The following is a 12220-nucleotide window of genomic DNA, read 5'->3' on the forward strand; positions in this document are numbered from 1 at the left end:
AAAGCATAACACAGTCTTAGGTATCTAGATCCAAAAATAGATTTGATCTGTGATCTTTCTCTGACTTCTTTCCTTACCATGTCTGCTGGGTCTCTGTGAAGCCTTCCAGGGATATAAACGGGTGACATAATGCCCACTAGTGTGTCTGTAAGCTGCAGCATCCCGGAGGCTGTGCCGGATCAGCGGGGCAGGACGAGCGCATTATTAATGAAGAGAGCACAGTGCTGATGGTCTCCCATGTTTCTTTGTTTACGGATATTCCCTGTAGCATCTGACCTGAGCACGACCCAGCCAACACTCTGCAAGCCCCTCCTGCTCAGGCTTCCCACCAGGAAGCAGGAAGAAAGAAGGCAGCTTCCTTCCCCAGGGAGAGGGAGGTCAGGAGAAAAGAGCTTAGGATGCTGTCACCACTGTTTCCAAATCAAAGCAGCGAATTTCCCAACTTTGATTCCCAGGTGAATACTGAGAAAATGAAACTCTATTTGTAGGGATGAATTTACCTTGTAGGGATCTGACTGAGGAACATTAACATTCTACAAGGCCTGAGCATCTATGCGTGTTTACGATTCACCAGAACCCCAGGGCAGCAGGGTAGAGTTTTAAGTGGAGGGTATAGAAGCTAGAAGTCTTGACTTAGAGCCTTGGAGTTGAAGGTTTAGCTTAACCTTCTTCATCCTCATCCCCTTTCTCCTCTTCCCTTCCTTCTCTTCCTCTTCTCTTTCCAATTTTAGATCCTGAGATATAGGATATCACTCTGTAACCCAGGCTGGCCTGGAACTTGGGATTCTCTTACATCACCCTTCTCAGGTATCAGGGTTACGGGTGTTCACCACCATGCCTCGCTCATTTCCTTCCCTTTCTTGAGTCCTTTGGCACTTTGTTGAAATATTATAAGCCTGCCTGTCAGGAAAAGCAGTGGAGGCAGTGATGGAGAGTTAGCTCAGAGATTAAACCATATGATAATTGACGGCGCTCTGATACCTTTTCCTGACATCCGCAGGCACCAAGCGTGTACGTGGCACACATACATTCATGCAGGCAGGACACATATAAAATAAAATAAATAAAGTTAGTAATTTTGAAAAGGAAGGGAAGAAAAGCAAGCAAGGTAGCAAACAAAAGCCACCCGACTTCAGATGCTCGCTAGGAGCTGCAGCCATACAGGATCAAGGCTAGCAGGGTCCTGTAGTAGGGTCTGGACTATTGACACTGGAGCTCACCAAATGCTAGCATTAGAAATGGAATGCATTTCTAATAATGGTAGAACCTTTCTCCAGGGCTTGATGTTGCACTTGGTTCTGCTTTTCTGCCCCGTCTCTGAATTAGAGCATTGACTGATGGTGCTCCCAGGAGAGCTGCAGGCAGTGGTTTAGCAGAGTATGTATTACTGCACCTCGGGTTCTTCCATGATGCTCTGGACTCACTGGGCTAAGACTTTCTGCTTTCCATCTTCTCTACCTTTTCCCTGTTTTCTCCAGAACCCTCTATTTCTTCCACCCACACCCAACCAACTCTGGTCCCATCTTCACACCTATTCAGTCAGGCCTCTTATGTTTGCAGATTAGTAGAGCTTGTGCCATGGAGTTTGATTTTCAGATTTCATTTCCCATCATGCTTTGGGCCCAGTCATTGGAATTGAAATTCTCAACTAAGACAAAACCCATACCTCTGATGGGCACGCAGGATCCCATGATGCACTTCTGTTCAAGCAAGGAAACAAAGAGATGATGGACTTGTATCTGCAGCACTGAGCTATGAGTAGGGAACTTTTATTTCTATTTGTCTTTTGGTCTACTTTGGTCATGTAACACCTCTGTTTCCTTAAACTGCCTTAGTTTAGCCTGTCATACTAAAGAAGTCAACAGCATCCTCCCTACCTTCCTCTCTCTCCCTCTCTGTTCCCCTCCCCCTCTCTGCCTCTCTCTGTCTCTGTCTGTCTCTGATTCCCCCTTCCTCCCTCCCCCCTTGCTCCCCCACCCTCCATTCTCTGATTTGAAGGATATATTGTAAAACCACCCTGCCCTGTCTTTGGAATGATGCCTATCTAAGCTTCTTTTCAGATATAGACAAGATGATGGATAACCAGGCAAATGGTTTTCACTACGGCATGATAACAAGAACTGTGAGAAAAAAAAAAAAAATCCAGCCCGAGGCTCAAGTTTCAGGAACGATACTTCAAGGAGTATTTTTCATGGCCCTCCTGTAGTGCAAACCAGAGTGTTGTAAAAATCATATATCAAGCAGTGTTTTGGAAACCTTGAAAGAAGTATGCTACACAATTTACATTTTATGCGGTCAGGGCTTGCTCGGCGGAATAAACATGAACACGCTAAAAATACTCTAGGGAAACACATCCACACATAGCATCACAAGTCTCTGCTGCTTTTGAAGCCTCCTTTTCTTTTTCTCACCTTGCTCTGGGTTACTGGGTAGAATGCATCTCCCACAATGAGGTGTGAACAAGAAAGCTAATACATTGAGGGAGCTGGCAGAGACTGCTCATCCTAAAACCATGCAGCCATATTTAGAAAGGATTGGAATGCTACCAAGGAACCAGGAGGGAATGTCTTAGCTTTGTAACATCAGCTGTCTCTACCAGAGCAGAAGAACTTGAGCTAAGTATCACATGCTGTCAAAGTACACTGCTGATATAGTCCTACACTAGATAGGAAGAGGCAGTGACCAGATGTAGTTGGCAAAGTCTGCCCAGCAGTGGAGCCATCTGCAGGTGCAAGAATTGTGTTGCTCCAGGACGCAGAGAGAAAGGATGGCACGGTCCTAGAATGGGGAAATCCCACTAAGCAACCCCAGGCAGCTGAGGGGATTTAAATAGCAGATGCCTTGCAGTAATCAAGTCAGATTTTATAGGAAGTAACGAAGAACCGAAGTAAGATGTAAGGCATGGTGATACACGCCTTAATCCTGGTGCTTTGGTGTTGGAGACAGGTTATTATATGAATTCCAGACATTATATGAATAGACAATGTAGTCTACACAGTGAGTCACAGGTCAGGCAGGGCTACATAATGGGATGCATTCAAGTTAAAGAAAGTTTAAAAATAGTTTATTCATTAAAGTACCATCACGTGGATTGCTGTCCATATGCAGATGAGGGCAGACACAAGATAAGGTGAGATCCTGTTATCCGGCAGTGGGTTGAGAGTTTTAGAGTCAGGAGAGACAGGAACACACATAGAGGAGAAAGATGGAGAAGGAGAAGGGATGGAATAATATAGAACAGTTTGTCCAATCTAGGTGGGCAGCTCACATCAGTATCAATTGGCTCTGAGTTCATCGTGTGGGCATTGTGTGGGTTGAGAATTTACTGATCTAAATCTAACTGATATATTGCAAGCCTCTAGAATTTTGATTTTACCGGGCTACGGGGATTTGTGACAGCTAAGTGCAGGGGGCAGAGAGCTGGGAATGAGTACAGGATCCACAACAAGAGAAGGGCAAGTTGGTTGGCCACCGCCACATGGAGAGCATGGGGACCTTGGGTGCGGGGAAACCGCGTTACTGGAGCATAGCTAGCACCAGCGTGGGTGTGTTTTTAATGTTTCACACAACAACATCCGACCTAAAGATTAAGGAAATCTCTCAGCCGTAACACATTTTGAATTACACCTGGCTGCTCCGAAAGGCAGTAATTTATAAACGGTTCCTTGTCTTTGCATATCTACAGAGGACAAAGACATTAGAATGAAGCCCACTCTCCATTACTGTAGAATGATGTGCAATTTATTCATATACTGACAGTTAGGCAGTACTCAAATTTTATTTAAATAAGCAAGTGATTACACAAACATCTAATAATACTAAAATCGATAGTCCCAAAGTATAAAATACCACGGGTATGAAATACCATGGTAAATACTATTCAACAGACTACAATCATAATTCCAAACTAAATCATATGTTGAAGGAGATGATTCCCAGTAGTTTGAGGATGAGTTTTGTTTTTCTTCTTCCAAGCAACTTCTTCTGTTGATAGAAGGATGCCAATTTCAAGAAATATTGCATGATACCAGTGCTTAGGGTCCTGTGTTGTAACACATCTTCTTGCAAAATTTTAAAAATATTTCCCCTCAAGATAGAAACAAACCAGTCATCAATCAATCCCTTAAGCCAGGATAGTCAGATCTGGGGAGTGCTAAGAACTAAGTCTGGGTTCAGCAGGAGTCAGGTAGTGAGAAACCCTTTGCAGCCTTGGAAAGATATGGCTTCTTTTCTGGGACTCTGAGCATCACAGACATATTTAGACATCCAAGCCATGAAGTGATGGGAAGATAATAGTTTTCTATCCTGATGACTACGACACAGTTGGAACTGTGGATAAGCTAGGCTACAGTTCTGCAGGATTTCACACAAGGATGGCTCCTATCTAAGCTAATTTCTTAGAGCCTCATTACATTCTGGTGAAGTGCAGTTATATGTGCAAGGAAGAGTTTGGCTTATCATGTGTCTGTATTATTTTAAAGTCTTATACTTTACCCGAATGAGGTCCAAGCATGAGCCCAGCATGAGCAGCTAGCAGCAGCCTTCATGAAACATTTTAATAAATATGAACACGGAACGAGATTCAGCTAACTCTCTTACATACAAATTACAGCTAGAGATTATTACACATCTTTAATATTGAATGATGAGGGGGGAGAAAAAAATCTAAAAAAATAGAAAAGTTTCTTCATACCTGGGTGCCAAGGACAGATGTTAACACTGCACAATGCCACAATATGAGCAGTCACTGGAGGGTAGATACTCCAGAAATAGTGATATTTGGGGGGGAAATCTTGGAATAATGACCAAGAGATGAAAATACTGTACCAAAAGGCATGCATATATATAGACATATATGTATATATACATATATATGTCTATATATGTATGTATATATGTATATGTCTATATATGTATGTATGTATGTATATATATATATATATATATATATATATATATATATATATATATATATAAATCACTTATGTGCATTAGGTGTGTGAGCTGTCACCTAAGCAGAGATCTAAGATGACAATGAGGCAGTGTTCTGGGGTATCCATTGAGAACAGTGTGGGCACTACATGTTGATTAAACCTTCAGATGCAGCAAAATGTGGGCACAGCGCCATATCTGGGTTCTGCAGCTGTTTTATGATCCTCTTGCGGAATTTCTCCCGCACACGATTAAATTCCATTATGTCCATGGGGTCCTCTTCAATCCAAAACTTGTGAAACTCGTGCATCAAATAGCCTGTTAGGGACAAGACAGTGATAAGTCTTTAGCCACATTCCAAACCACAGTGGATGAATTAGACCAGAGCAACAGTCTCCACGGAGGTCACAGAGAACTCTAAGTTTTAGTAAGATCAGTGGAGTGGAAGCTACCAAGATGCCTATAAGTTTCTTCTTTTGCAGCTAGTATTAGAGAAAAGTTTTACCCCACAAAGCAGGAGAATAAAACAATTTTGTTACCTCTTAAATATGAATCACATTGGAAACATTCTCTTTGCTTAATTAAAAAAATCTTTAAATGTTTATGGATATTTGCCTATTATGTGTGTGCACTACCTGGTGTGGTGTTCCTTGGAGGCTGGAAGAGGGCATTGCATCCCCTGGAACTGGAGTTATGTCTGTGAGCTGCTATGTGGGTGCTGGAAAATGAAATGAGATCCTCTGGAAGGGCAGACAGAACTCTTAACCCCTGAGCAGTCTTTCTAGCTCAACCTTGATTTTTGGTGTTCTGTTTCTCATTCTCTGGGTCTGTGTCTGTGTCTGTCTGTCTGTCTGTCTGTCTGTCTGTCTGTCTGTCTCTCTCTCTCTCTCTCTCTCTCTCTCTCTCTCATAGCAAGGTCTCTGGCTGGCCTGGAACTTGTCTGTCTGTCTGTCTGTCTGTCTGTCTGTCTCTCTCTCTCTCTCTCTCTCTCTCTCTCTCTCTCTCTCATAGCAAGGTCTCTGGCTGGCCTGGAACTTGCTCTATAAATCAGGTTGACCTCAACTCACAGAGTTCCACTTGCCCCTGCCTCCCCCCATGTGCTTGGATTAAAGGCATGCACTACCATTACATTTATTTGTATATGTGTGTTTCCAGGCACGTGTGCATGTGTGTGTGTGTGTGTGTGTGTGTGTGTGTGCGCATGTGTGTGCATGTTCATGTTTGTGTGTGCTTGTGGAGGCCAGGGGACAATAGGTGTCTTCTCCATCTTCTATGTCAAGGTGAAGACTCTCATTTGAACCCAGAGATTGCCACTTCAGTCGGTCTAGCTGGCTCATTCTGGGGATGCCACACTCTATGTCTTCTGAGCACTGGGGCAGCAAATGGGTCACTATGCCCACCCTGTGTTTATATGGGTTCTGGGGATCTGAACTCTGGTCTTTGTGTTGGCAAGGCAAGTGATCTATGCACTAATCCACCTCCCTAAACCCCAAGTACTCCAAAAGGTGGACAGCAACTCCTTCATCCTTCTCATTCCAACTAAACTAACACAGCGGGTCAGCCTTTCAGAATTACTCCACTCTGCCTTTCTTTTTCCCTCTCCATATTCGATTCAACCGCAGTATCAAATTACTCAGACACATCAAACAGGGCTATGTAACCACATTAAGGCAGTAAGGATTGTAAATCAAGTCTGAGCTGCAGAGTCCTTATTCGATTCCAAATTCAAATGCTTTTGTCTTTCAAAGCTCTTATCTATGAACACTCTGGGATGGAAACTTCTGGGGGAATAAAGTCCAAGTATTTGAATCTGTTTATTGTTTCTTTCTCACCCTTCTTTCTGTCCCATTGCATGCTTTCATATGCATCTAGAACACTAAAATGTGAATACTTCCTTTAAAAGTCAATATTATATATTTGTATGTATGGAACCCAAATGCAACTGTAGGCTTTTCTCTAAAATAATAAATACATAGTAAATAGAAAATAATAAGAAAGTAATCTCAGTTCAAAAAAAGAGAAAGTAGACACTATAAAGTTGTTCTTGGTTTTAATTTTAGAAGGTACAAAGAAACAGAATCAGAACCCTGGAGAGGAAGCTGGTTGGAATCCCCATTCTTTTACATCTACATAGAAAAAGAAACTGGGAGGAAGGAGCAGGGGAGGGAGTGGGGGAATAGGAAGAGAACACAGAACAAACATACTCAACTGAATACCAGAGGGAAATCAATAGCCCTTCCCAAGTAACTGACAATGCTTACAGATACTCTCAACATAATCCTACAAACAGTTTTAAAACTCCATTGATTCCAGTCTCACCGCACAGCATTTGAGGTGTCCTTCTCTAATATACATCTTGATGGCGACTCGCTGCGTGTCTAGGCACATTCACACATTTTAAAGAACTCGTTCACTAAAGCGTAGGAGAGATGGTTGAGGGAGAAATTATTTTATACTTATTTTGAGTTGCTTATTCTGTTCCATTTCTTCTTCCTTTTTCTTTCTTTCTTTCTTTTGGCAAGGTCTCTTGCAGGTCCGCCTGACCCTGAACTCACTAAGTTGCAGAAGATCTTGGATGCTTGCTTGATTCTCCTGTCTGCACCTTCCCAGTGCATTATCACGCCTGGGTTTATGTAGTACTGAGGATCGAACCTAGGGTCATGTGTTCTAGGAGAACACTCTATCAGGCAAACTACATCTCCAGCCCCATTCCACTTCCTACAGGCCAGTGGAAACTACTGTTTATTAACGTTTCTAAGGGACCTTGAGGCTACACCTAAGCTGACTACCAGGAAAACGGTGAACCAAGTCCACCATCTTGCATCGGACTCATCCCAGGATTTGTCTTATATGATCTGGCCCAAGGCTGCTTCCAGGTTTGGGCATCTCTAGGAACAACACTGACAGTCACACAGACGAGGGGATCATTTGGTTTTTCTATTTCCTTAAAAGGCCCCAGCTAGACTTTAATTTGTAATCCTCCTGCTTCATCCCAAGATTCCTAGAGGGCTGTTGGCCTGTGCTTCACGGAACAAATCTAGCCCCTTGCTGACCCTTGCAGTGTGCTTTGTGCTGGGCGTTCACGCATCTCTCAGGTTCTGGCCCTCCCATCATGGCGCATGCGCGGTGAGTGGGTGATGAAGACGCTCCCATCATGGCGCATGTGTGGTGAGTGGGCGATGGAGACTCTGTCCCATTTGTTTCAGCACTGCTCCTTCTGATTCTTGCATCTTACCCATCCCAGAGAACTCAATCCTTCTTCCACTCCAGCGAGTGGCAAAGGCCCTCAAATATCTCACGAATCGCCTGGAGCAATTTGTTAAACGTGTAGCTCTGTCCAGATTCAGACTGATGAGTCACCTGTCACTGAAGTTTAAAAACTTTAGGTCTGGAAGATCTTTTTACATCCCCCACCCAGACATCTTTCTAGGAATGTTTCAATGGATATGGTTAAAAAAGAAATGAACGGGAATTCAAAATTTCTTCTTTCCTTAATATATTAAAAAGCACATGTACTTTCCCCAGGATCTTTGAGCTCAAATAAACATACTTGAGCCATTCTCGCTAGGAGAGTCGGGTTGCTTTCTCTTCCTGTTTATTTATTTTTTCTCATCTATAACAACCAACCACAGTTTGCCCCCTCCTCTTCTCCCAGCCCCTCCCCACAGCCCCCCTTCTCTCATATCCACTTCTTCTCTGTTTCTCTTTAGATAAGAGTAGGCTTCTCAGGGATGCCAACCAAACAGCATCGCACCTTGCAATAAACCCAGGCATAGGGCTAGATGACGCAACCCGGTAGGAGGGAATGGTCCCGAATGCAGTCAAAAGAGTCCGAGACAGCCCCCACTCCCACTGTTGGGAGTCCCACAATAACACCAATACACAACCGAAACATATGTGCAGAGGACCTGGTGCTGATCTATACGAGCTCCCTGATTGTAGGCCCCGTCTCTGTGAGCCCCTATGAGCCTGCTTAGGCGATTCTGCAGGCACTGTCCTTGTGGTGTCCTTGTTCCCTCTGGCATCTACAATCCTCCCCCACCCCCAAGATTCCTCACGTTCCGTCTGCCTAATGTTCAGCTGTGGCTGAGAGTCAGACCTCTAATACTGAAAATTAAAATCACCCATGACGAATCCACTTCATTAGCATACTCAAGTTGACAGTGATAAAAACAAATATTGCAAAAAAGCAACTTTTTAATTTGATTTTTTTTTTTACTCTATTTATATGGTACAATGTGATAATTTGATGCCCGAGTATGATGCGGGCTATCAAATCAGAATATGTAGCATCTCTATCTCCTTTTAATGACTAATTTACTTTTTCTATAGTGCACATAAGGATGCCCACTTTTCTACACTGTGCAGACACCCATCTTACTCTTAAGGGGATGAAATACACTGTGTAGTTCTAGAAGAACTCAAACACGGTTGTTTCTCCCATTTTTCTCTTACGCACAGAACTAGAGAAGACCATCTCCGAGAATGATGGTGCCTCATAGTCTGACACCATTTTCATAATACTTTCTCCATAAGTACAAATGTGAACTGTAAACCCTCTAGAAAGATTCCCCGAGACTTTCCCTATGTTACTAGGAGAATGAAGAGAGACCACAGAACACAATCATAAGAAGAGACAGGGATGGTGACCCGGCTCCCAAAGTGCACATCACTCTACTCCTGTATCATTACACAGCATTCAAAGATGGTCTGGCCAATTGTCTGTACCAGTTATGCATGTAACATATATACTATTAGGCACTGAAGATGAAGAGAAAGGTAGAGTTCTCATGTTTCCTGATTCTCTGTCTTTTGGAGCGAAAGAGATGGGTATTCCATTTCTGACAATGATTTGTTGTTACCTGAGAAAGCTAACAAAGGAGTGTGGAAAGGGGGTGGGGAGAAAACAGAGTCAATCTTGTGGCTTCTAGTTTTCAATTTCAGCCGGGAGTTGTCCTAGAAGATTATATATCCCTGTCTTACAGATGTGGGCACTGGGTTCAGTCAGGAGGCTGAACAGTGTATAGTCACACCGTGACCAGCAGGACGCTGGGGCTGACGCAGGCTTGTCATCCCCTCAGCACAGGCTGCCTCTCCCGGTGTCTCCTGGTCCTCAGGCTCTTATTTCTGTGGAACAGTTCCTTCTCATGAAGGTCAGAGAAAAGATAATCCCCTTCCTCCTCTGCGCTTGTCCTTTCCCCAGATCACCACACCTAGCCTAACCCCATTAGAGTCGGGCTCTGTGTTCAGTGGAGCTTTAGATTGGGTGTCACTTTTACAACACAGCGCCTCGGCAGCGCAGCTTTCGCCAAGGCTCCAAAGTCAGGACGGTAGAGCCATTACATTCTTATTTCCCTTCCTCTAGATGAAATACTTGTTGTGAATCCTAATTTGCCTCGCCATCTGAAGCCTGCTGCATATTTATTGCCACTTAAGTGTGTCTTGGCTTTACTTCGCTGCATCCTTCCTGTTAGTAGAAAGCAAAGGCACGTGCAAGGACACAGATAACTGGAGGGATATGACAGAGGAGATGTGCACAAGCCACCATGCCCGATGTAGGGGCAATGAATCCAGGGCACGGTGTGCCTCTTCGAACGATGCCAATTCTCTCTGTCCATAGCCCAGTCTGTTAGGGACAGCTGCTCTTTCTACAACCCGAAGAGCATCCTGGAAAATCAGATTCTGCTTTATGCTTACTTGTCTGGGCTAGGATTCTTTTGAAACAAAACGAAACAAAACAAACCAAAACCAAAAACAAAACCTATCAATTGGGTAATGCTAATACAGTTCCATATCAGTTACACCCTCTTTTCCCCTGAAAAGAGGATCATTCACTATTGTAGAATATTATCTGTCTGTCCATCCATCCATCCATCCATCCACCCACCTATATAGTTACCAAACATTCTACTAGGCTGATCATATACCAATGAACAAAACATCTGCTTCTACCCTTAAATGCAAGTTTTCCCCCAGGAGATGTTTGCTGTGTGGCTCTGATTTTTAACTCCAAACAGATGAATTAAAAGTCTGTAGGCAGATCCCATCAAACCCATCAGGGCTCTGCGGAATCTCATAGAAATGTCCATTTCCTATCCCTGAATAGAATTCCCCAGAGGAACTTGCCTTCGGTTTGCCTCGATTAAACTCATGTTATTTTCCCTTACAAGAGCTTCCACTATTTCCCGAAGAAAGATGGAGAGTATAGAATAGGGGAACTTACAAAAAGCTAAGGAAACACAGTGCAAGACTTTTTTTTTTTAAATCATTAGTAGCTATGCTTATGTGCCCCAACATGGCTCAAAGTTCGTTAGAGTCCACTTTGAATTCTTTTACATTTCATGTATCATATCTAATCAATACTGCCTTTTCTACTATACTGCTTAGTCCTGCTATTCCTTCCCACTTTGTGGCCCGAGTCCTTGGCACCGTTCTGGGTGGACCACTCAGCATCCATCACATTACTTTAGGGAGCACTCTCCACCTCTCAGACTGGGTGGGAGATGGCAGTACTATACCCTTGCAATGCTTTAAAACAGTATCTTAACTTCCCTGGTCAAGCAAAAATACTGAAGACCTACATGATGCACTGACCTGTGTGTTAGTGCATATGTAGAAAGCACAACTTGTAAGAGTTGGTTCTCACCTTCTATCATGTTGGTCTTGGGGATCAAACTCAGATCTTCAGGCTTAGCAGCAAGTGTCTTCACCCACAAAGCTGCCCTGATTTTTTTTTCCTTCTTCTTTTTTTTTAACTTCTCATAAAAAACTCCTTTCTATCTACATTCTAGGCAAGTCTTTAAAGATTACTTTCTAATCTTGTCTATTTCCTTTCTGTCAAAACATAGGACCTGGTAGTCGACTCAGGTTGTTTTTGGAGTTGCATTCTTCTGAAGCCATGTTAGATCAGAGGGAGACAGACAAAAGTCAGACCCAAAGTTGACACATTGTATATCATATAAGAGCTGAGGAGAAAGAAACACCCAGGATGCCCAGAAGTATAAGCAGAGTTGTTTCAAAGAGGGCCTAAGGTAGCTCCTCCACAGCGACCTCTCAGCTTTGACCCTTGTCTGGAGTGCTCTATAGAAAGCCACACTCACAATTAAACGATAGATACTTACAGAATGTTTGTTGGAAGTGAGACAGTGTTGGAGCTTCGGGGGCGATGTTGTAGAAATGTGTTTTTAGAGCGCCGCTCACGAGCAGGTTGTATGCTAGGTCCGTGATATTGATGCCCACAATTGCAAAGGAGTACCTGCAGGTAGGATCCACAGAATCCAAAAGTGTT

General features: G+C 43.4%; 1 protein-coding gene across 2 annotated transcripts in view; it reads right to left on the reverse strand.

Moving 5' to 3' along the window:
- Positions 1-5077: 5077 nt before the first annotated feature.
- Positions 5078-12220, reverse strand: part of ELMOD1 (ELMO domain containing 1) — a gene marked incomplete at both ends in the record, with an annotated part of 30839 nt that continues 23696 nt past the window's right edge. For both annotated transcript variants that reach the window (XM_080930533.1, XM_080930532.1), the window contains 2 exons: positions 5078-5250; positions 12054-12187. In XM_080930533.1, the coding sequence (XP_080786659.1) occupies positions 5078-5250; positions 12054-12187 (307 nt within the window). The remainder of the gene's footprint in view (positions 5251-12053; positions 12188-12220) is intronic.

This window comes from Micromys minutus, assembly GCF_963924665.1.
Source record: "Micromys minutus genome assembly, chromosome: 16".
Classification (NCBI taxonomy): Eukaryota; Metazoa; Chordata; class Mammalia; order Rodentia; family Muridae; genus Micromys; species Micromys minutus.